This window comes from Chelonia mydas, chromosome 13 (assembly GCF_015237465.2).
Source record: "Chelonia mydas isolate rCheMyd1 chromosome 13, rCheMyd1.pri.v2, whole genome shotgun sequence".
In the NCBI taxonomy this organism is placed as follows: Eukaryota; Metazoa; Chordata; order Testudines; family Cheloniidae; genus Chelonia; species Chelonia mydas.
In genome coordinates this window covers 15,241,769-15,263,322 of record NC_051253.2, presented here as the reverse complement: position 1 = coordinate 15,263,322, position 21,554 = coordinate 15,241,769, and the positions used below count along the sequence as shown (strand labels likewise).

Here is a 21,554-nt window from a genome sequence, read left to right as displayed (position 1 = left end):
TAGAAAACAATGATTTTTTTCTGCATACTTTTTTTAAAGCCATCCTGTAGAGAATTTTATCCCCACAACAGAATTATTTTAGAATGGCTCAAAAATTAGATTTCATTCTCTATTTACATTTTTATTGTGTTCTTCAGTGTATTTTAAATAAATCTATATAACATTTCTATAGAACCCTATTGATTTCATTCTTATTTCATTCTATCAGAGTCTTCCACAGGAAGACTCTAAATGTAGCTTCAATTTTGTTATTTTTTTTTCAAAAAAGTTTCCATATAAAAAAACAGGCAATTTTTTTTTCCATTTGAAAGATACCGTGGTGCTTTTGGAGCTGCCGTTTAGCAGCTAAATAATCAAACATTCAAGATAGGAGAACTTCTGAAGAAGAGTCATCCCTAAATAACATTACTCAATCATCTATTTTCCAAAAAAAGGGCCTGATTCTCTTCATTTACAGTGGTGAATATCAGGATGACCACCACTGACTTCCATGGAGTTACATTAGTTTAAAATGAGAGCAGAATTAGACCCAGCATTTTTCTAAATGAGCTAGGGCTTATGAAATTGAATTTCCAAATTAGACTGAATGTAGAAAGACTTGGGACAGTTGGGTACTCTGGGACTAACTGGTTCTAGAAAACACAAAACTGAGGTAGGCTATTTCAATACTTAAGTTCCACCTAGTGGACAAAATTGCAAGGGTCTGCGCTTGTGACAATCTATAGCAGTTTGCTTGCAGTTACACCAATACGAAAAATGGGAGAAAAAATGGCCCAGAGAAGATACATTTACAATGAGTAACTATCCTGGTGAATAACTTTCTTAACACCAATCCATGCTCTTCATAAAGCTATTTAGCATTATTCTTCTGGAAGATTTAAATTAGGATATAAGATCACAAGTGGCTAAATTCTTTACATTGCTGTTTCCAGCAAATTATTTTTAAAGGAGTGGAGGATGGCAAAACCACATGCTTCCAATGAGAGTATTTTCTAGTTTATGAGCCGAATAAATCAGCTAGAAAACTTATTGTCTATAATAAAGATATGATGAAACAATTGCACACAAATTAGTAAAAATGTATCTTACCTCAGCTTCATATTTCCCCTGCATCCAAATTAAAAAGGCTGTAATAGATCTAAACCTACATACTATACCCCCAGTATAAACATCATGGACTGATCAGGACAAGATCAACTCAAGCCCATCATGCAAAGTGTATATACATAAAAGCATGAAGTTGCATAAAATTTATTTTTTCACCTGTTTTTACATCATTCCCTTTAAATTCTTACATGTCTGCAACATATAATTCCACAGAACAATAAATAATTTGCATTCATTTTTCTCTTGAATCAAAGGTATTTACATCTTATTTAACTAAATGACAGGTACAAAACATCGGCATCTCAATAAATATCATTTTGACACCAGAATCCATTTCCCCATACAACTGAAAAAGTTTTTAAAGGCATAGAAGCACACAGCTTTTATTAGGCAACAATAATGCGCCATCTTGGCAAAGTTGAAGAACCCAGGATTTCATGCAGATTAAAGGCTTGGATTCTTAATAAGAATTAAGGATCTGGTCCATCAACACTGAAGTCAACGGAAACACTAGGTTGGGCCCTAGATGTGCAATTGCATGGGCAAGTAGAACTCCCTTTGAAATTCTGAGTGGGCAAATAGCTCATGATGGTGATTTGTGCAGTTAGCTTGTTTGTACACATGGCTGTGACAAGTGCAGGTGATAATTAGGGGTGTATTTTGCACCCAACTCTGCTGCAGCCATTAAAAAAACAAAAACAAAAAACCACCCCCAAACCTTAAGGCTTGAATTTTAAAGAAGCCAAAGGGGTTCAGGCAACTTGCTCTTTTAGGTGCCTTTGAAAACCCCAGCCTAACCTCCTAAAACAGCAATAATTTCCCACTGGAGTCACACACAGGTTTAAGTGAGTTTGCAATGAGAGTGTATGGTTATATTAATTCAGCAGACTATAGAGAAGTAGAGGGTTTGGTGCTGCTCATTCTCGCTCTGCAGCAGCTGCAGCACTTAAACGTTGGGTTCCCACAGCTGTGATGACACTAATGATGTCACTGCTTACAGCTAACACAATTTTGGTGAGATAAGATGCTGTATAGGTTCAAGCTGTTACTGTTGAACAAACAGCCTATTAAATTACAGCTCCATTCTGAACAAAGGAAAAGAGATGGCTGTTAAGAGAAATAGGACAAGATTCAGGGGAGGGGGAAGAGGTATGGGATGTGTGTGTATACACACACACACACACACACACATATATATAGAGGCTATAAGCAATGGAATGCAAGAAACATAAAATCTACCTCCTATTTAAAAAAAAAAGCATGACCGCACACCTTTAGTTAGCTACATCAGTGATTCAAAGAATGAACTGCTTATGAAATATAGGCTATTGTGGTAACCAACTGCAAAGTGAAATAGCGCACTGATCAGAGATCTTTCTAAATTAAGCATGGGAAGCAAGAGCAAGCGAAGAAGCACATACTGCTGTCTCCTAGAATACTATTCGTAGAAGAGCTCCATAAAATGGAAGTTACATAAACTGCTACGATTCACAAAGTTAAAGAAGTTGCTAAACAAGACATACATCCTTATTAAAAAAAAAAAAGTCTCATTTCAAATAAGCACAAAATTCAAGTATAACAGAGGAAAAGATGTACTGTAACTTAAACTTCCAGTATGGCACCTATTTACTATGTGCTGTAAATACAAACATCTGAATGAAACTTTGCTTTTAAAACCTTTTTTTTTTTTTAAATATATGGGGAAATAGTTTACAGACAAAGTGCTAAACTTAAAAAAAATAACAATCATACCTCCCCCATCCCTGGTGTTTGTAAGTGGCAGTTTTACCCTTTTTTTTTTAATTGCTTTAAAAAAAATTATAACCAAAGAGAAATACTTCCTAGATTTACAACTCTGTGCAAGAAACTAGCTACACCCCTTTCACAGAATGCTAAAGATGATTAATCCCATCATTGCTAATATGAGTTCCTTATTAAGGTTATGAAGCCATTAAATATTACTGAAATTGCAATTCACCCCAGTTCTTGGTATAAGTTATGATTTTGCCAATATGGTCCATTTAGTGTAAACTGCATTGACTCCAGGAGACAGTGAATTCTAAATTATACTTTCCAAATATTTACATACAGTAGCATGGCACTGTTATTCTTAACAGGACATTTAACTACTAATACACAGCTATGAGGGGCAGGAGTCATTAAAATATATCTACTGTCATGTATTTTCAAAAGGACAAGAGACTTAACTTGTCAGTCACAACAAGTTGCCAGAACCATTCTTGATTATTACATTTAAATCTGCTAAATCAAAATTTTGATCTGGGAAGCCAGCAACAAATGCATGACTGACCCTATCCTGTAACTGTAGCAAATCACTAGGAGAACATGAAGGATCTTTTTGGCGAACAGATGTCATTTACAAAAAACTGACAACCCAATTCTTCTACAACAAAGCTTTTCAGACACGGCTTTTCTTCTCTGAAACAAATCACAGAAAAATATAGAATTGAGCCGCCCCTGATACAAATCTGTATTTAAAAAGAAGAGTGGAAATGTTTTGCTGGAAAAAGTTTGTGAGGGGATATGGGAAGGTGAATTTTTAAAAAATACTGTAAACATGAATACAGCAGCTAGCTAATTTTTCCTTCTTGCTGGGTTGTTTATAGAGGATGCCACTGAGTATTCTGCTTTTATGGGGACCAGAGAAAAGACAAATCAAAGCCATGTAGCACAAAAGAAAAGCCACTGTTTTATCTTAACAAGTGCTTGCTCTTCTTATTCCTCTAAAAGAGCTAATGGACTTTGAAACATAAGACTCTAAATCAAGTATGCAGAAAGGAGACCATTGTAGCCAGCAGTGCTGGAGGCTACATTTCCCATCTTGCACTGCAGCCTAAAACATTTATTCATCCACTATCAAAATGGTCATACATAGAACTATTGAATGGTGAGGACCTGGTATTTCCCGCGATGGCATGAGAAGGAACAAAGGAGCAAGGAGGAGGGTACAAAAGGGCTCTACAACACACAGTAGGGGTGAAAAGAGCCAATAGTGCAGGCTCCCTTTCCCCCAGGCTCGTGGCCGCCCCTTCAGGTCAATTCAGTATGGTGACAGCACTGTCAATTCAGAGAATGTGAAGGTGGGGAGCATGGCATGCTCTCTTCTGAGCCTAGCAGGTTTCCCATCAGGAAATATAGTATGAACTTCATGCTCTTTGAGCCCTATTGGAGGAACAGGGCCACTGGCAACATGGCTCCAAAGAGGAACAAGCTGTCAGGAAGAGGAGGGGATCCAGGAAGATTTCCACTTATGTAGATAACCCAGAATCTACAGGGCGGAAATCAATATACTTCAACTGATCCTTTGGTGCTGCAGAACGGAAAAGCAGCAGGTTTTGACTCACCCACTCTGGGAACATCCTACATACTGCTTCAATTCATGCTCCTGGTTTCTCCAGAGGGTTCTTCTTTGAGAAACAATGACAGGTCATAAGGGCTTTTGCAGCGCATGTGCATGCATCTCCTCCTGCCTCTCAGCCATTTATGTGATTAAATGATTGACAGATACCCAGTCCTTTCAAGGTTGCTAAAGTGTTTGGAACTTGCATTACTTGGTTTTTGTTGGACCCACATGTATCAAGGGTAGCCAGGTCATGCAGCATGTTCTTCAGAGAGATTAGATTTCCAAGTGCAAGTGAGACAACTAAGTAGTGCTAGGGTTTTCTGGAGCTGATCTTCCAAAACATAGAGGTGCAAGTCACTGCCCACTACAGATCTCATTTTAAGCACTGATCCAATTCTGCATTCAAGTTTGTAAGCCAGAAAATTTTATTTATCATTTGAATGCTTGTGAAAGTGCTAGATCTGCAGCAATGGAAACAAAAGTTGGCAACCCATCGAAGAGATACAGCATGGCAGAGAGGGCCTGTCCTGCTGCTCCCCACGTGAGCACAATTTACAAATACCGCAAGGGGAGTTCAGGGTATTTGGATTAGTCATTGCTGGCCTCCCTGCTGACCCTGCAAATAAGGGTGCTTAGTTCCGGTTATGATGGTGGTTTTTATGATGTGGATTCTGCTTCAGTAGAGCTGGACACCACACAACTCATTTATCACAGACTAAACAGTTATTAGATAAGCGTGACTGTCACTAAAACTATGCCACATGTGACCTAGTGGTGGAAGCCTCTATTAGCTCACTGCCGTACTCCTAAGCGTTCCAGTCATATATTTCTGTCTCCATCCGCAAGGAATGCTTTATAAATTACGTGAGTTAATGCTTTTTTTAATTAACAACACACACACACACAGCCCCCCTCTGGGAATTTTGCTGTTTAAAATAAATGGAAATCTTATCTGTGCTTCACATTAAATAAACGACCATTTTGTGCCTGGGCTCAGTTTCTGCCCGCTCTCAAACTCATGTCCACTGAGGCAAGTTCCAGTTTTAAACAATGCAAATTCCATAGTTATCTCAAACTGCCTCTCTTTGTAGACTGTGTCATGAATGGCGCATGTAGATGACTGCCTAGGCTTATTTGCAGCTCATCTTCATTAATTCAGCCTAACAGGAAACAGATTTTATGTAACTGTGAAGAGTAACAGCCCTGTGACCTTTCCTTTCAGTCTCCAAGGATTCAAGACACGTCTGCCACATTGTCTGCAGCATAGGATGAGTCTCTTATTATGCTGTCAACACGTTCAGAGGCTGATCAGCTGCAAGTTTCCTTCCAAAAGGCTTCGCTTGAATTTAGGTAATTTGCTCCTATAACATAACTGTATAGTGTAGTTATTTGTATGTCATCAGCTCCTTTTAACAAGAAGCACAAAGGCTAAACAAAATGGAATTTTCCCTTTTTTGGATGATATTTCTCAATGTGTATTAATTGCTGGAAATCATCAAAACACACTAGATTTTCTACATTCAGATCTTTCATTTTGATTGAAGGAAAAACTCAAGCAGTCAGGTTTTCAATTATGTATAGATCTGTTTAACACTGGAACCCTACAATCAAAACAGCATGACACCACCCAGTAGTCACCCGTTGGTAATACAGTACATGACCTATTTTAAGGGACTTCCAAAGATACACACAGACTCTCTCTACCTGAATTGAAAAGATAAATAATAATATAAAAATATAACACAATGCAAGGAACATCACAGACACTTAAACTAAAAAACAAAACAAAACATCTGTCATGTATAAACTTCAAGGTCATTTAGCAGCTTTCAGATACTCTGATCTCACATGAGAAACCAATCATCATTGCAGTTACATGCATTTGACCCCAATTAAGTAAATCCAAGTGACAAAGACTGAACAAACTCCTACACCTCCCCAAAAGACTCTAGTTACTGTTAGGTTTCAGTTTACTGCAGTTCTTAGTCTTTTTCATTAAAGCAGCACATAATATTGATTACTGCATAATCCTTATGCAACTATCGGACATAGTTCTTACGATGACGAATACATGATTTCTGTCTCTCCGCGGTGTGCAAAATTAGTCTCTGCTCTGTAGGCCGAGCAGCTCTATGACGTGAGCTTTGAGTAGCTGGGGGGAGAGAATCTTCGCCTCAAGTACTTCAGGACGTAGAGGGGAAGGCAGCTCACCAGAGTGATGACTGTGACCTTCCACAAGAACGACAAGGTTGCAATGAAGTAAACATCTGCAAGGAAAGAGCACAGAAGCAATGGAGATGGGCCACAGACTGAAGTCAGAATTGCACTGCATGGGGAGGGTCAAAGGTCAAAGTGAAAGCTTCAGGGGGAAAAAATGCAGCCCAGTAAAGCTTCGGAACAGCCTCCTCCTCCTCACACACACAAAACAGCATTTTTGCTCCCTATCTTCTTCTTTTTTTTTTTTTTTTAAACCAATGCAATTTCTGTTCCCCAACCACCTCTTGCTCTCTTCCTTTCTTGTTCATGAAGGATACAGCTTTCTCCCTAACACACTGCTCATCTCATTTCAATAAGGTATTTCGTCTAAACAAACAAATATAGACAATAAACTCGCTATGAAATATTGCAGTCCTTCACCCCCCTGGCAGAATGACCTACATTAGCTTCCTTTACAGGGTCCGTAGATGGATGTTAGCTCTGGGAGTTCTTTTTCTTTGACTTGCAAGTAGTGCTGAATATGAATTATCTCCGTTCATGCTGATACCATGTAGCATCTCCTTTTACCCATTTACATTACATAATCACGGAAGCACTGTGGATATATCTGAAGTGGATTCAAAGATGAGCCACAATACTTTTGTGTACAAGATAGCCTTATTGCACATGGAGGCTTTGAACGAGGAAATGAGAGGGCTGTTTTATTCTGTAGCAGGATATCATCCTGGGAGTTTACAAGGCTTTCTGGGGGAAGTAGTGACATCTTGTGGTCCCTGATAGCACACTGAAACACGCTGCAGGGATCTGATATTTAACAGACTGACTGCCCAGGGAAATGTGGAATTCATTATCTGTTTTCTTCTAGCATGTGAGGTGTGTCTTCCATTTAGACAAATGAAAATATAAAACAAAAGTCCCGATGAAATAAAGAAATTGAGACAAGTTTTAGTGAGTCCACTACTACATGCAGCTAATGGACATGGTCTTTCACTCCAGCAACAAAGGGTGATGCTTGGTTCAGTCCCCACAGATGACCCAATCAAGTGGTGTCTTGTGTAGCATATTGGCCAAGTGTGTCTTTGTCCCTCTCTAGTGGCTGGACTGTGTAATGAGATCTGAGAGTCTGCTACTGCCTTCAAGCTAACGGATCTGGTCCCTGGCGTAACTTACAGTAGGTTACAGAGTAACAGCCATGTTAGTCTGTATTCGCAAAAAGAAAAGGAGTACTTGTGGCACCTTAGAGACTAACCAATTTATTTGAGCATAAGCTTTCGTGAGCTACAGCTCACTTCATGCATCCGATGAAGTGAGCTGTAGCTCACGAAAGCTTATGCTCAAATAAATTGGTTAGTCTCTAAGGTGCCACAAGTACTCCTTTTCTTTTTACAGTAGGTTAGTTCATCAGCAGTTGTGAGCCCAATTCATGCCCTTAACCTCTTGTTAAGCATGTAAACATTTGTCTGGAAAGACCTAAAGAAATACAAGATATTTAACCTTACCAATAAACTCATGTAAGAAGACCAGAGAGGCTATGTAGCAGGAGAGGCTGAGCAACTCTGCCACTATCATGAGCCAGTGCCATGTCTGGATTGTTAATGCCACCATCAGCAACTCAGTAAGAATCAGGGATGTGAAGGAAATGGCCACAATGTGGACAAATTCAGACTCGAACAGCAGAAGAGCTCCATACATAATGATACTACCTGTGAGGAAAAAGAAGGAGAGAGGCTGGATATCTTACCGCTAAACATCAATCTAAGTTCTAAACATCAGTCTCAGTCCTGAAAGAGCAGAAACATATGGTCACCTCTTAAGACAGTTTGCAATGGCTTTTGGTAATGCATGTTGGACAATAAATCAGTTATTTATGACATGGCTTTAAGATGATAAAAGAACGCCTGTACAATGAGTAAAAGACACCACACAGGTGGTCAATGTTTCATGGGGCATGTCAGATTTACTGATGTGGAAGTATGAAGTATATTATTTTAGCTACTGTCGTAGATCACTTGAAGATTATGGTGATCTATTTGTCCTTTCAGAAAAAAAAGCAGTCACCACTCAAAAGAGAAGACATATATCAAACTCTTGTAACTTCTACTGTGCTGCCCTGAAGTCCAGATGGAAGCACAAGGTGTAGGGATGCTGAGTGCATATAGTTAGGTTTTCTGTGCCCTCCGTGGGCCATGTTCTCCACCCTAAACAAGCACAAATTAAAGCGGCATTAAGGAAGCATTATTTTGGGCCTCTATTCCATGTTGGAAAGCTCATACAACTCCCTGCCCAGCCACCTGCACAAATAATTCATGTCAGCAGCATGAGTAATTGGCACCAACATCCATCACACAATAGTTTCTGAGGGGAAACCCTACAAGGGACTAGAGACTGAGCCAGCTCTGAACTTTCCAACGTTTGGGGCTGTTCAGTTTTGGGTCAGGCCCACCACTGCTAGCAACGAGTCTAATTGTTTAGCCTACTGCTTTCTAGTCATTTAGCACAGAAGATATGAAGTCACTTTAACCAAATACTGTATTTAGGATAGTGGCCTCATCTGAGAAAGAACTTTTCCTCCAATGCATCATCCTCTGGCTTTGACTTTCCACCACTTGTGAACTTCCTATAAATGTCTTGGCTTTGCCTTAGTATTTATATAGCAACATTATTCCTGCCATAGCATTCTACTGCACTAGACTTACCCCCTGAAATCTAATAGAGGTTTTATATTGCTGGCCCCACTCCCCATTTGAGGATGGTAATGTCATTTAAAACTGCTGATTTTGCCACATATCTTCCTGCTTCTGTTGATAAAGGACTTTTGGAAAAATATCCTTTTGTCACAGGATCTTATGGCCATTTTAACTATACAACCTCAACACTATATGTGCATGTGTTGCATGCTTCCTTAGCTAACAGCAACAGAAATCACTTGTGCTTGAGGTTCTCTCTTTCTTTTTTAAACCAACAGGCTGACTTCCTAGGAGCTAAACCAATGGGTGCATCCACACTTGAAACAAACACAGGGTATTCAACGAAGTTTTGTTAATAGCTTCTAGCAACTTGAAGCTAAAAGCCCAGATAAAGTGGAAGTTATTTGATATCAAGAACTAGAACTTTCTTCAGATCCTTCACTACCAGAAAGGGTCATTTCCTTGGCTGGGAATAAGACAATCATCTCAGCTAGGCAGTAACCAGAACTGGGATTATTATGACTCATAGATAATACTGTGTTTATATAGTGGTTTCCCTTAAAAACAAAGGCAAGTGTCATTAACTTCATTTTACAGGTGGGATAACTGAAGCAGGGTATAGTGAAGAGACTTGCCCAATGTCAAAAAGCAGATCAATTGCCACTGTGGGAACAGAACCCGAATCTCCTGACTCCCATGAGGTCTCCTATCATGACCCAGTACTTCAAAATGTTGGTAAGCCACTTGCTAAAAATGTTTAGTTTTAGGTGATTTTTTTTTGCATTAGTAAGATGGTTGCTGTCATTGTTCTGATGCAAGGAATGGCTATTTCCACCCTATCCTAAAGAGTCGTTATTCCAGCAATACTCTACTTTTGATAATACAGCAGAACAGCTATATAATTCCTGACAGGTATGGGAATGCTGAGAAAACAGGTGCAGTTTCTTACCTTGATAGATACTTATCAAAACCCATATTAAAAATGTTTTATATGACAACGGTCGCCCCTATAAAGAAAAAGAAAGACAGCAAGTATGACTTTTGAAAACTAATTTATAGGTTTTCAAGCAACTCTGACTCATAAATCTAAAATAGATGGTTTAGAGGTGACCTGCAAAGGGAAGAAAATTGATGTCTTTTTTGTGCTTCTTCATGGTGCATAATAGGCATTTGACTGTACTGTCACGATTATTTTGGTACAAACAGTGCTTCATATCAGTATAGTTATTCCTGTACGGGAATGGGAATAAACTATGTTTTGGTATAGGGTATCTTTTTACCATTATAACTGCATCCACACTAGGGGAAGTCTGGGTATAAGTAAAAATGTAAAAAATAAAAATCACTCTTCTAACTAACATAGCAGTACAAAACACTGTGTGTAGACCAGGCCTAGGGATGGTTGGAGAATTAGTGGTTTATGACCTCAGAGATCACATGAGAGTAAAACCAGATGGAGATGGGCGGCGACTTATTCAGACTGTTGGAAAACACTCACTTTGCTTCTGTTGGACTCCGTTTAATGGAAATTCTTGGGGGAAAGGATGTCTTTACTGAAGAATCAGCTCACCCTTCCCTTCAATTAAGGATGTTCCTAGTCCACATACCCAAATCATTCAAAGAGTTCTCCAGAAAAATAAAAGGGTGGCAAGGCTTGGCATTCCTCACATTTCTAAGGTAAAAATCAAATCAAGTGGACTCCCCCCACCACCTTTTTTTTTTTTTTTTTTTTTTTTTTTTTTTAAAACAACGAAAACTCTTTCAGGCTTCCGATACACATCATAAAGCAGCAAAAACAGCACAAAACCAATCTTTTGTTCTCTTTTTAGGTCACCTGTAAGGCAAGTCTCCATGCAAGAAACCATCTGAACTACCGTTTTTGAAAAGATCATAAGCAGTAGAACTAGTCCAGAATTTTCCAACAGAACAGATTTCAATTGGAAAATACTGATTTCACAAAATCAACCCATTTAATGGGAACACATCAATTTCAACAAAATTTTCAACAGAAAGGAGAGGTTGGTGGATTTTCCTCCCAGAGTTCCTGTCTTTTTGTCCCCACAGCACGATGCTGGATCCCTATCACTTTCTCCCCTTCCCACAGCTTCAGCATGGTGCTGGGTCAGTGCCTGCTCCATCCCATCTTCATGTCACCAGGGCCCACCACTAGTGGAAGTGAGAAGCCATGATGAGAGAAACACAGAAACTGAGGAAAAGTGGTGGAGGTGTCATGTTCCAAAATCAGAATATTTCTTTTTTGTGGGAAATTCTGAGGTTCGATAGTTCATTCTGATTTGAAAGAAAACAAAATCTCAAACATTCAGAATTTTCCACAGGATGGAAATTCTATTTTATGGCCTGTTCTAATAAGCAGCTAACTGTTAACAAACACAACGAGCTGTGAAAAAATAAAAAGAAGTTAAAATTGTAAACAGAATTGTGTGTCTTGACAACTGTACTTTTAGAGTCATACGATAAATTATCATGTCTATGGATATCGTGTTTGTTTTTTCTCTCTGAAAGCCAGTTCCAAATCAAGCCAAAGATTATATATGAAGCAGATGGAAGAGAAACAGAATAAGATCTACTCGACCTTAAGAAGATCTTTGTAGAGCTCTGGATACAACATGGCAACCTCAGATTTGACGTCCTTGTCTAAGACCAGAGAGAAGACTGGAAACATTGTATAGATTGTGGAATACCTAGCAGAACAAGACAGGAGACATCAATAGAGCACACATTGTTTAAGCCATAAAAATGAATACAGCAGTCTTCAAAAAGGAAATATATGCTGCTCCCTGCATCTCAACAATAGTCACATCATAAACTCAAAAATGGAACACAGTACTGTATGTACAGCAAAAAAAATTGCAACATTTACTACTTTAAATTTATGAATAGAACTATTCCTAAACGGAAGCTGCAGGTATTGTAACCGAAGTTACACATTTTCCAATAGAGTTTCTACTCCTTTTAGAGCTGGAACTCTTTCAGTGCTGGATTTGACTATGTAATTCAGTTCAGAGGGTTGGGCTGGGTTTGTTTGTTTTTTTTGAACACACCTATCTGAGAGCACGAGCAAATGTATATTATGCAAGCACAATGACCTGGGCATAGCAACTTAGGCAGTATGGGTGAGATCTGGGGCTGTGCCTCAGAGCCCAGAGGGAGGAGGAGGACTAAGGTGACTTTAAAGGATATACCTTCCTTATTCTGGGCTGCTCAGCGGGAGATACAAAGGTCCCCTGGCAGGCTATGTAGGTGACACAGCCTTTGCCTAGCTTCTTATGGGTAGTACTGCGGCCCAGAATCTCCACAGCATTGTGTGCTGCAGCCTCACCCTTGCCACAATCCTGTGTCACGGCTCACACTAGAAGATAGCCTGCTTCTGTCTTCCTCAGTTCCTGAACCAGCGGAATTCTTCTTTGGCCAGATCCAGGGCTTTTAGAGCCCCTTTACACTACCCAGCCTTTACCACAGTATACAGGGGCTGGAACAGGGATGAAACTTTCTCTCCAGTTTCTGAAGTGGCATTTGCAGTAGGCATCAATGAAGAGCACTACTGAGCACTTACCAGTACACAAACTAAGGAGACTTACATACCTCTGATAAACTTTCATACGTATCACTTTTCAGACAGGAATCTATTCATTTTGCACAGGGTTTTCACATTTTTTTCCTGAACAGTTTTTCTCTTACCCAATAATGAGGAAACCCTGGTAGAGAGGAACTGATGCAAAGTAAAACACCGATGAGAAGACAGCCTAGCAAAGAAAAGAAAAGGACTGTCAGGCTTCAAAAGCTGCAGTGTAAGTTATATTTGATAAATCCTACTTTATCCAAACTGAAAAGTATTTGAAGTAGACTCAAAATTCTTTAGATGAAGACAGGAGACTGTAATAGCCGTTCCCTTGACTCCTGCACAAAACTTGGATGAAGGAGAATGTTTAACAGCAAACTGTGAAGAACTGAACCCTTTTGGTAAACTTCTCTTTATATAATCCCGCAAAAAGAGAGGTTGGAGTGTTTCATCTAAAGCCCGCTGTTTTCATCCAGATGTCCTAAAGGACAGGGGTTTAGATATGTGTAGCTCACAATGTTTTCACAATGTAAAATGTATTAGCACTTAGTGATGGAGACAAAGGAAAGAGAAACTCCAGCATGGACTTTTGACCTCAGAATGGGGATGGTACCTGCATTCTCAAAAACAGGAATGATCCCATATTTTACTGAAAAATGTTTGTTTAAAAGAGATGTATTTGTCAGCAGTCTTATGGCTTGAAAGAAAAACTTCCAAACAGTAACCGCTGTCACCAAATATGTCCAAGAATCTTGCCCTCATAGCTGAAGACAGAATTCTGCTTATGAACTCATACGTTTCTTTAAATTATCTCAGTCTAACGCAACCTATTGTTTTTAATCAACTGACAAATACACATCAATCTTGCTTGCTTAATACTGAAGTTGTGCAAACATGATGAAAAATACCCGAAATTCTATGAACACAGAACATATTTTGTCATTGAGGACCCCATTCTTTTTCCCACTGAAGTCAATCTCTTTTGGCTCAGTTTAGCACGATGCGGAGCACTTAATGTGGGTAATACATGCCTCAACTCCTAATGAGGTCAGCACCTCCCTAAAGTGCTCAGCACCCTACAGGACTGAGCTTTTAGTAGGCCCTGATTCAGCAAGGTACCTAACTTTAGGCACACGAGACGTTCCATCGAGTTCAGTGGGGCTCCTCATGTGCTTAAAGTTATACATTCTTAAGTAACTTGCTGAAGAGAGGCTTTAGGAGCCATTTCATACTGAAGAAAGCTCACGAAAGCTTATGCTCAAATAAATTGGTTAGTCTCTAAGGTGCCACAAGTCCTCCTGTTCTTTTTGCGAACACAGACTAACACGGCTGCTACTCTGAAACCTGAAGAAATACAATATTTTATAAGATTTCCATGGAATGGCTGTTGTCACACTGACATATATGTGAAATCTCCAAGCTCACACATTTTTGATGCAAACTGTTTTGTTCCCAAAAGAAAAATAAAATAATATTTTGAAAAAAAATTGCTGACTGTTCAAAAACGGAAACACCTTTACATGGAGGCGAGCCTCTTCTCATGCAATAAAGTTACCCTTTTTTCAAGATCAAGCCCACTATAGTTCCAAGGAGAGCCAGGGACTGCGTCAAATGTGAAATGCAAAGCTTGTTTTTTGAACTTTTCTCAGTCCTTCCCCCATCACACACACACACACACACACCCACCCACACACCCCCCGCCAAGATGGACCAGTCCATTCAGTCCATTCACCTGCATCGTACTGATACACAAGCTTCTGTGGATCACAAACTGGCTGAGAGCTGCAGATCTTTTGTAGCTGTTCCTTCCATGCACCATCAGTAACCGACCCAGATGTTTAAACTGAGTGATAGAGAAATCTGCTGCAAGGGATGCTTGTTTTCCTTCCTATGTAGGGTAATAAATCAAAGACCATGAGATCACAAGATTACATAAGATTAAGAAACACCATTCATGTTAATACATGCCTAAACAGTATTGACAGTAAAAATACCAACTCTCCCTTCCCCCCAATATATATATATTTATTTTAACAGGACTGGATGAGGAAAAAACATTATCTTAGCATCCCTATTTCTTCCCTCAGCCCCCAGCTGCTTCCCCGATTTCCTCTATCTCCCGCCCCCAACACTCACGCAACGAATGAAAAGACCATACAAGGACAATTCCTGTTTGGTTTCATGGTTCAAACCCAGAAGGAACGTCTGTGAATTACGGTTCACAGCATGCATGTTAGTGTGGCACTAACATCACACGTGTTACCAGATGCTATATCAGGAACACACCCACTGTCAGTACAACAAGTACTCAAATGAAAATGTCTGGATGAGAAGTGTACTGCAGTGGCTAGGAGAGATAAAGGATACCACCATTTACTGGGCCAGCAAATGAGTTATAACACAACCTTTTAGGCTCACAAGGTTGCTTTCAAACAGCCTTGATTTTATTTTTTGGCCCATTTCATGCACAGCCTTTACACTCTTTGCAAATGCATTCCTCTGGTTCCAAGGTATGTAGGCGTTCTGTACAGTAAGTGGTGGACTCCTGAGCCAATGTCACTGTTTTCCAAATTAATACAAAACAGTTCTAATGAATACGTTATAGAACCAGCTACAACTCAAATGTTTTGAGCATCTATTTATAGTGATGAAGCAAGAATGAAATAGCCAGGTCTGACTATGTGGAATCCTCTAGTAAATATCAACATGAGTTTTGCTAAACCATTGCCTATTTTTCATCCTAATCTGAATAGGGCCAGTGTTTTTGGCCCGATGTCTTTTCTTCTCAAGGCAGGTGCTCTCTCTATGACATGAATCAACAAGGATTCAATAAAAGGGGCACTTGGAAACCAGCCTCTGCATTTATATGACAAATCGTATCAAATGTGATGTGTGTTTCATAGTCTCACCTTTCCTTCAACCCCAACACCACAATCAGCTTCTTGAATCATGCTGACGTCATTCCCTCCATCACCTGCATGTTAGAGCACAGAGAAAGGACAGGGAATATGGTAAGAGAGCCACTTATTATAGCTATTGAATGTAGCTGAATTAATAAATTCATAAACTTTACAGTCAGAAAGGATGTTAGCCCATGGGGAATTAGAATAAAATCATCAGGCTTGACATGTTCAAAGTGAGTTAGAAGGAGTGGATGCCCTCAATTTTAAATAGGAATTGGGTGTTCAAATGTCTTGCACAATTTTTCATAGATTCATAGGATCTTAAGGCCAGAATGGAGCACTTGATCATTTAATCTGACCTCCTGTATAACACAGGCCATGAAATTTCATCCAGAATATTGAAGTAAAGTTAGCAGCTTGGCTTAGAATTAGAGCTTCAGAATGAGTGTTGTTGCAGCCGTGTTCATCCCAGGATATGAGAGTGAGAACGGTCAGTGAGGTAATATTTTTTATTGGTCCAAAAAAAGATATTACCTCACACACCTTTGTCTCTCTAGCTTCACAATGAATAATTTTTCCAGATGAAATGTGAACTCTTCTTTTTGCAAAACCCAACCTCAATATTTGTGAAGTTTTTCTGCCCTCCCCCCTGCCAAAAAAAAAAAATCATGAATATGCACAGTTTCAGTTTATAGGTTATTCCACAAAACACTTTCATTTTATTTGTTATTTCTTGTTAGCACTGATGTCACGAGGTGTCACAAAATATTTCCACTTCCGTCATGAAATGAAAGAAATCTGCTTAGTTCGAAAACAGCAAGAGTTGCCATACCAGGCCACACTAGTCTTACATAATAATAAAGGAAATTTCTTCCTAACTTCAGCAGTTAGTGGCTGGTTTATGCCCTAAAGGATATGGGTTTATATTCTCTATATGACTGTAATTCAGCACAGCACTTTAAAGTATATGCTTAGTTTTAAGCTCATGATTAGACCAACTGACTTCATAATACTTATGTACTTTAAGTACTTGATTTAATAGGGGGGGCTAATGTTTTTAAATTCATATCTAATATAAAACATTTTATAGGTTTGACCTTAATTTCTAGTATATGTAAAAAAAGCAGAATTAAATAATAACATTAAAAATAATCTTTCAGGCTTGTTTATGCAATAAAGAGCAAGAGGACAAAGGCCCTTGTTTTTTCTTTGCTGAGCACTTAAATCAGGAAAAGAAAATAGTGTACTGTATATTCAGAAAAAAAAATTAATACTAAAAATGATCTATTAATTTTTAACTAAAGGAAAGCAGACTTGTATGTTTTTCCCTCTGTTTGAGAAGAGTTGAATCCGTTTCTCTTCAATGTCTTAAAAATTAATTAAAAGAAAAGTGAATATAAAAATGAGACTGCAATGGATAGCAATACCATAAGTTAGAGTTTCTCTTGCGATCCTCACCTACAGCGCAGGTCAGTTTGCCAGTTCTTTCCTTAAGCAAGCGCACAATCTGGGCCTTCTGTGTGGGGGCACATCGGCAGCATACCACAGCTGGACACTGGCAAGCCAACTCCATGAACTCGTACTCATAGTATTTCAGACACACCTGTTTTACAGGAGACGGAAGTTTCAAAGATGATTATACGGCATATATTTCCCTAAACCAAATCACACACATAATACCCTTGGGACTCCTATACAGCCGTCATAAGAGTTCGAAGCTTACCTCTAGCGAGTCACCAGAAATCACAAGCGCACAGTCATGTTTCCGACGGAATGCATTCAGCTCCAAATGAGCTTCTCCGCGGTTAGTCACCTGGAAATGAGCACAGCAGCTGAGAAAGTAGGTGATTGGCGAGAACAAAATAAATTAATACAATCCTGAACGCACTCCAGGACACTGGCAAGTCAATCAGGTTATCAAACATACTTCTGACTAAAAAGAGAACCAAAAAAACGGTGGGAAATTAAGGTCCACATTTTCAAGTTTCGTGTGTGTGTGTGTGTAAATTGGGGTTTACAACCCCATCCCTATTGCCCTCTTTGTGTGTGCAAACCTCAATTCTCATTCCCTTGTCAGGGAATGGGGTTTGAATATGCACAAGAATCTTGAAGATTTGGGCCTAAAACTGTATTTGAAAGAACAGAAATTAACCAATCATCTTATGAAATATGCATCATATCATTTTTTGCTGAGACTTTGGAAAACCAACCCTAGGTTTCTTATTAGTGTCTGCAGAAATGAACAGCACAGTTACACAAGGGCCTTTGCTCATGAGGGCTGAAATAAACGGCCCAAGGTGTGTGCTGGTTTTAGAGTTACATGACTCCTGCAGTGGTCAGGTGGTGACGCAACAGTCTGGGGACTGATGCCCTTTCGGGGGTGCGAGACATGCCAGATTTTTTTTAGAAGGTAAATCATCGAAAACACAAATTAAGCACACGCACGTAAGTTTAAACTACTTTGTTTCATCAAACTTACGTATTTATTAAAATTATACATTTTTAATGATTACTGTAATATACAAACAGAAAAATATATCTAGGTTTAAAGAACTGACCTACTTCAACGATTTTTGATAAGGGGTGCGAGAACATATTTTGAGAACCAATGGGGTGAATGCTGCAGTAAAGGTTAAGAACCACTGGACTAAGGGATGCCCTCTGAGTATTTTTGGAACCATGAGGAGAAATTACATAGTTATTACACTGTCCTCCTGGAATCTCAAAAACTGTAAATCTCAAGTATCGTCAGTGACCTGCCTAATTTCACTATTACCTCTGCTCATGGGACTGAAGTGATCTATTGGCATAGTGCCCACTCAAGGCCCTCCATGATGCCAAACCACCATGGCAGTGTGGCAGAACAGCCCTGCGTGGAAGGGAGGAAGACACTTTACTCTTGTATGCTGCAGGGGCTCCATGCTAGCTCCAAACAGAGCAGCACAGAGGGTAAATCCAGCGCTACTGAAGTCAATGGGAGCTTTGCCACTGACTTCGATAGGTGGAGGATCAGACTCGAGGGGAGATCTGAGGTAGATGTGTATCCTGCTTACGCTAAATCACTGGCCAGGAACCACCCTTGTAGGGAGTGCAGAGCAGTAGCCATTATTCCAGGCCACAGGCTGGAGGAAGCACCATGGAAGTAATGCACAATAGCCTGCCTATAGATTGGGGTATTCTATCCCTTCTGATCCTCCACTTAATTCTTAACCAAGTCCAGAGAGGGGTGAATTTCACCCACGGGGAATAAGTGTACACTACTCACCAATCTGAATATATGAATGTCCTGGGTTCTGGTCACCAAATGAGCATTTTTCGCTGTACAAGTAGCTGTTTCTAGCTTATCCCCTGTCAGCATCCACACCTGAAATTCAAAGTATTTTTATATCCCCAAATAAACACAAAACCTAACACGCACTATGTTTACAGGGAACTTCTAGGAACTCTGGGCTCTTATGCATGCAAACAGACCATATTTACAACAGAACGTGTGTGGTGTTCAACAAATTTCTCTATAACAGAATCCCATTTAAAAAGGGCAGGGAATTCCTCTACTCACAGAGGAATTGAGGGGTTTGAAAAATGCTTCAGTATACAGTGGGTTAAGAAATGTGCACATTTTTCCACCTGGCATTTCAAGACTTCACTGATAAAACACAAAACATAAATTGAAGAGGCAGACCCTTTGAATGTCTCCCCATCCTCAGCAAGTTTTAGACAGAAATCTTTAGCCCCACCTGCAAATAGATCCTGCATGGCCCTGCCTGAAATATAGATGATGCAACTGCAGTTAGCTCACCACTCTTGTGTGTGTGGAACAAACTAAGCATAAGAATGGCCACACTGGGTCTTACCTATGGTCCATCTACCCCACTATCCTGTCTTCCAACAGTGGCCAGTGCCAGCTGCTTCAGGGGACTGAACAGAAGAGTGATTCATCCTCTGCTGTCCAGTCCCGGCTTCTGGCAGGCAGAGGGTTTAGGGACACTCACAGCATGAGGTTGCGTCCCTGACCCTCTTGGCTAATAGCCATAGATAGACCTATCCTCCATGAACTTATCCAGTTCTTTTTTGAACCCCCACAACATCCACTGGCAATGAGTTTCATAGGTTGACCATGAGTTGTGTGAAGAAGTACTTCCTTACGTTTGTTTGAAACCTGCTGCCTATTAATTTCATTGTGTGACCCATGGTTCTTGCATTGTGTGAAGGAGTAAACACCACTTCCCCTCTCTCCACACCATGACTTTATAGGTCTCTATCATTCCCCCTTAGTGGTCTCTTTTCTAGGCTTAACAGTCCCAGTCTTTTTAATCTTTCCTTGTATGGAAGCTGTTCCATTGCCCTAATTAAAGGAAAATGAAGACAGTGTATATGAAAACAATTCAGTCATTAAACGAGGACACTAGAAAGCAGTCAGCAGTGCTGACCGATATTTGCTATAATCTGGAAGGGAACTTTCTCAACAGTATTAATGTTTGGGGTTTTGGCTTATTCTTTACCTGGTGCTTTTAATTCCCTCCAGGCCTTCCCCTGTTGGAGCAGATCAAATAAGGATCCACTTGTTTGTTTCATTCACTAAAAGGAGTTTAATAAGCTAAAAACCAGGTAGGACACTTATTGTAATTAACAAGATAGTATAATAAAGAAATAAAGAAAACAGATAGCTCCAGAATGAATTACAAAACTGCCTTCAGTCTTGATTCTCTACTGACATGCAGAATCCCAAAGAACATGAGCGGCAGAACATCTAAATTGCAGCAATATGTATGCAGTCACTAACAGGGCTATCCATTCAGCATGAAGGCAGTGACTTTAGCCAAGTTAACAAAACAAACATTTTTGGACCAAACAGTCAAGACTTAACTAATAAAAATCAAAATATTGCTATGGAAACTACGGGAACTGCATTCTGTTTGTTTGACCTACTCAGTGACATTTGCAAAGTTATGTTGATATTAGAGATGGCATCAAAGCTAAAACTGTATATTGAGGACTCCCTCCCCTCCCCTCCCCCCCCAAGAAAAAACAACAACTTTGTGAATTCAGGTAAACTGGGTACTGGATCTGAAACAACCTAGTTTTGAGTCTGCAATACAAAGTGAGGCTTTGTCTATTTACTGTTTGAAATAGGGAACCAGAATGGTAACCTTTTATCCAACTCTTCACCCCCAACTATGAGTGCTAGTTCCAGACCATCCCTGATTTTGTAAACCTAGAACTTGACTGACAAGATTTTGGGCAAAGGCAGAGTCAAACCATAATCATCCCTGGCTTTGCTTATCTATGTATGGCTAATTCTGTAAGTGCACAAGTTGTGGAGATATATAATGCTAGAAGGCATAAAAAAAATCCTTGTGAATTACTCTTTTTGGTTCAGACACCCTCTGGTGGCTATATATCAAGGCATAAAGATTCATACTTGTGTGGTTCAACCTCAGTGCTCAAAAACTTGCACATTATAATTTGGGTGCCAGAAGAGAAAGGAAATAAAGCCGAGCTAACTTTAACTGCAGCCACTTACAAGACTAGCTTGGCTGACTCTTTATACTTACCTTTCATATATACTATTCTGTCTGCATATTTGGTTTCTTCGTATATTAAAAAATGTTGGGCGATGGTGACACATTTTAAGGTGCTCAGCTAGTACTCAGCACTTACAGTGCTTTATATAGTCAAAGCGCTGTACAAAAATA

General features: G+C 39.6%; 1 protein-coding gene across 3 annotated transcripts in view; it reads right to left on the bottom strand.

The window, feature by feature from the left end:
• Positions 1–1,235: 1,235 nt before the first annotated feature.
• The window catches only part of ATP9A (ATPase phospholipid transporting 9A (putative)), a 107,120-nt gene continuing 86,801 nt past the window's right edge, over positions 1,236–21,554 (bottom strand). For all 3 annotated transcript variants that reach the window (XM_043527037.1, XM_037915924.2, XM_043527038.1), the window contains exons 19-28: positions 19,124–19,222; positions 17,582–17,671; positions 17,317–17,461; positions 15,865–15,929; positions 14,688–14,843; positions 13,075–13,139; positions 11,969–12,077; positions 10,325–10,382; positions 8,188–8,391; positions 1,236–6,738 (exon numbers count right to left, since the gene is read on the bottom strand). In XM_043527037.1, the coding sequence (XP_043382972.1) occupies positions 6,602–6,738; positions 8,188–8,391; positions 10,325–10,382; positions 11,969–12,077; positions 13,075–13,139; positions 14,688–14,843; positions 15,865–15,929; positions 17,317–17,461; positions 17,582–17,671; positions 19,124–19,222 (1,128 nt within the window). In that variant the 3' untranslated portion in view covers positions 1,236–6,601. The remainder of the gene's footprint in view (positions 6,739–8,187; positions 8,392–10,324; positions 10,383–11,968; positions 12,078–13,074; positions 13,140–14,687; positions 14,844–15,864; positions 15,930–17,316; positions 17,462–17,581; positions 17,672–19,123; positions 19,223–21,554) is intronic.